Source organism: Lipotes vexillifer, unplaced genomic scaffold (genome assembly GCF_000442215.2).
Source record: "Lipotes vexillifer unplaced genomic scaffold, Lipotes_vexillifer_v1.1 scaffold7, whole genome shotgun sequence".
NCBI classification, from domain to species: domain Eukaryota; kingdom Metazoa; phylum Chordata; class Mammalia; order Artiodactyla; family Lipotidae; genus Lipotes; species Lipotes vexillifer.
This window is the reverse complement of record NW_006792683.1, coordinates 6,034,288-6,037,265: the sequence shown is the minus strand read 5'-3', so window position 1 is coordinate 6,037,265 and position 2,978 is coordinate 6,034,288. Positions and strand designations below refer to the sequence as shown.

Here is a 2,978-nt window from a genome sequence, read left to right as displayed (position 1 = left end):
TAAGCTCCACCACACACACACACACACACACACACACACACACACACACACACACACACACACACACACACACACACACTCCCAGCAGTAACTCAGTTAGGGAGGGACAGAGAGGGCCGAGATGCCAGGGAGTCCGTACCTCGATTGTAGGGTTTTCTTATTACTGATAGAAACTTCTTCCCACCATTGGGATAAAATGTGGCCTCCAGAAATTCTCACCATTAGTCCTTACTCTGCCCTCGGTCCTGCGGCCATGGCAAGGTTGCCTTTCTGAGACTCTTCCCACAAGGCCAGGGCCTTCCTCCATGGCCCAGTAGACAGTGGGCCTGCACATGAGCCCGAGGAGAGCTCTGTTCATTTCAACAGATGAAGAAATGGCGCTTATAATGCAGAGCGAGGAGAGCTCATAAACTCACAGGGTTGCCTCTGAGTCAAGACAGAAACTACTGAATTCTTCCTTCTCTAGCTGCCTTGGGCCTGAGAGCTCTGCCCCATCAGAGCCCCCCAGAAACACTCTCCTGTCTGCCCGCTAAGGATGGTTCCCCTGTCCACACACCCACCTCCCCCTAAGCCCAGCCTGGCTAAGAGCACAAGGGCCTCCCCAGCCAGGGTGTCTGGGACTGAGAAGCCCTTACTTCCTGGTTTCTTTCCACACAGCTGGGCCCAGTTATACTAGATTATGTGCATTAGGAGCCCCAGTCTCAGGAGCAAAGGCATAATTTCCCCCCAAGGGCATTGTTCCATGCATGCCAGAGGGATGAATTAACACTACTGGATTAACCCTGGAAGCAGGCCCACCCTGTTCCCTCTCACAGGTTGTGCACTGCACAACTGCAGGGGTGCCAGGCACACAGTGACCTGCCTAGAGGGACTTATGATTTCATGGGAACAAACAAACCTTAATATAGATCTCTCTTTACTATAGACAAAAGGGTCGGGAACAAGCAGACTGTCCACATCAGTTCAGAAATGACAGTGGAGGATCCCAGGCTAAGCCCGAGCTGAGTCCCAGTGACCTGCTTCCAGCCCCAGCTCAGCCAGAGACCAGCTGGTTAACCTTAGGCAGAAGCCTTAGTTGCATCACTCCCAACAATACAAAACATGCACAAGTACTGCAGAGCTATATAATTTAATAAGTATCACGTATCATTATTTGGAAAATTAAAATTCAGCTGGACTAAAGACCTCAGAAATCCCTGCTGGCTGGGCGGCTCTAGAGTTCTCTACGGCAGACGAAGAGGGTTAATTGGTAGAGGACTCGGGGTGGGAGATGGGGAGGGAAGCCAGGTGGTTCTACCTAAACACTAAGAGCAGAGAAACAAGCACACACCCTCTCCCAATTCTGTGAGTTTTTTCACCCGTCTCAGCTGGAACAAAAAGCCTTTTGTGAGCTTGGTGGAGCCTGACTTCGCACACTTCTCTGACTCCTCCTTCTGTGTGGGAAAAAACAAGCCGTTCCATCCGGGTTTGCTAGGTTCCTTTGAAGGGCTTGCGGCTTTGGTTCAGGCAAACAGGAACCTGGCCGGGCCGCCTCCGCCCTGGTGAGGGAGCTTTTTGGCAGGACTTTCTCCCGGCCTCCTCGTGCAGAGATTGCAGAGGGGGGAGGGGAAGGGGAGCACGGGATAGGCGTGGGGGGAGAGCAGGGCTGCAGGTGCTGTGCCAGGCGAGGGACCTGAGTGCTGAGCAAGCAGGGCGCTGGGCCCTTTCTTGTGTGATGGGAACCCACTGACACCCCCTCACTGAATCCTCTCCTGCGCCCAGGGAGGCGGGAACCACGGCCCGGTTCCACATCAGGACCCGAAGCTCCCGGGGCGGCCTGCCTTTGCCGGATGCCACACGGACCAGGTGAGTCTCACCCCGTGGTCTTTGCTCCTTCATGGGCGCCGTTCACTCCCCAGAAAGTCCCGGCCTCCCTCATCCTTCGCAAACCCAGAACCGGGGCCTCCAACGAGGCAGCGGGATAGCCGAGCCTGAAATCACGTCTCAGTGACTTGAGACTGGGGTCAGTTCCCCAGCATCGGGGACGAGAGCAGGTTCACGCTCAGACTCCAGCTGCTGTGAGCCCTGCGCACTCTGCTCACGCCCCCGCCCCGGGGTTGCTTCCACTCGGTGCCGGAGGGGGGTTGGCCCCGCGCAGCCTGCCCATTGCACGCTCACACTCTCACGCTCATTCACACTCATATATTCACACTTACGTGCACTCGCACACAGCCCCTCACCCACAATCACACACACACACCCCTCCCCGCGCACCACGGGGCGCTAACACACAGGCACCTTCCAGGAGCGCGGAGCCTCCGTCTGCACGTGGGGTGCGTCGCGGCTGGTGCACAGCTCAGCAGTCATGCAGGGTGACTAATGCTGGGTCAACCCGGAGGATACACGGGGGCCTCGGGGTGGAAGGATGAAGTCAGTTTCACGCAGTATCTTCTCATCGGAGTCGAGTGCCTGAACTAAGGGGGAGGGAAGGAAGGTCTGTCAGGAGCCCACATTTGGGGCAGGGCTCTTTGAGGGGCCCTTGCGGGAAATCAGGACCGCACTGGGAGATTCAGCGGCCTCATAGCGCCCATCCCTGTACACACGCACACATGCTCACACACACATGCACACTCACACAGCAGCCTCACGGCCTGGTCAGCTCCCCGAATGCTGCAGGGCTGAACAGACGAAAGAGCAGAGTTTCTGAATATCATCATTATTACCAGCATTCACTGAACCCTCAGTAAGTGCTTGGCTTTCTGCTGAGCTCTTTCCACGTAAAAAAGAAATTTCCAACTAATTCGCATGACAACCCAGTATGGTAGGCACCATTGTCCCCATTTTCCAAATGAGGCCACTGAGGTTTAGGGCTCTGGTGACTTCTCCAAGCTCCCACCGCTGATAAGGGGCCAGAGAGCCACTTGGTAACCAGCTCACTCGTCCCTCCCCTGCAGGGCCTCTCGGGCGCCGTGAAAGCCCCTGTTGGATGAGCACCTGCA

General features: G+C 56.0%; 1 protein-coding gene across 1 annotated transcript in view; it reads left to right on the top strand.

Moving 5' to 3' along the window:
- LOC103074541 (calmodulin-like protein 3) overlaps positions 1 to 1,964 on the top strand; it is a 27,796-nt gene extending 25,832 nt beyond the window's left edge. The window contains 2 exon segments of the mRNA XM_007465842.1: positions 1,762 to 1,845; positions 1,934 to 1,964. Coding sequence (XP_007465904.1) covers positions 1,762 to 1,845; positions 1,934 to 1,964 — 115 coding nt within the window.
- Positions 1,965 to 2,978: the final 1,014 nt, after the last annotated feature.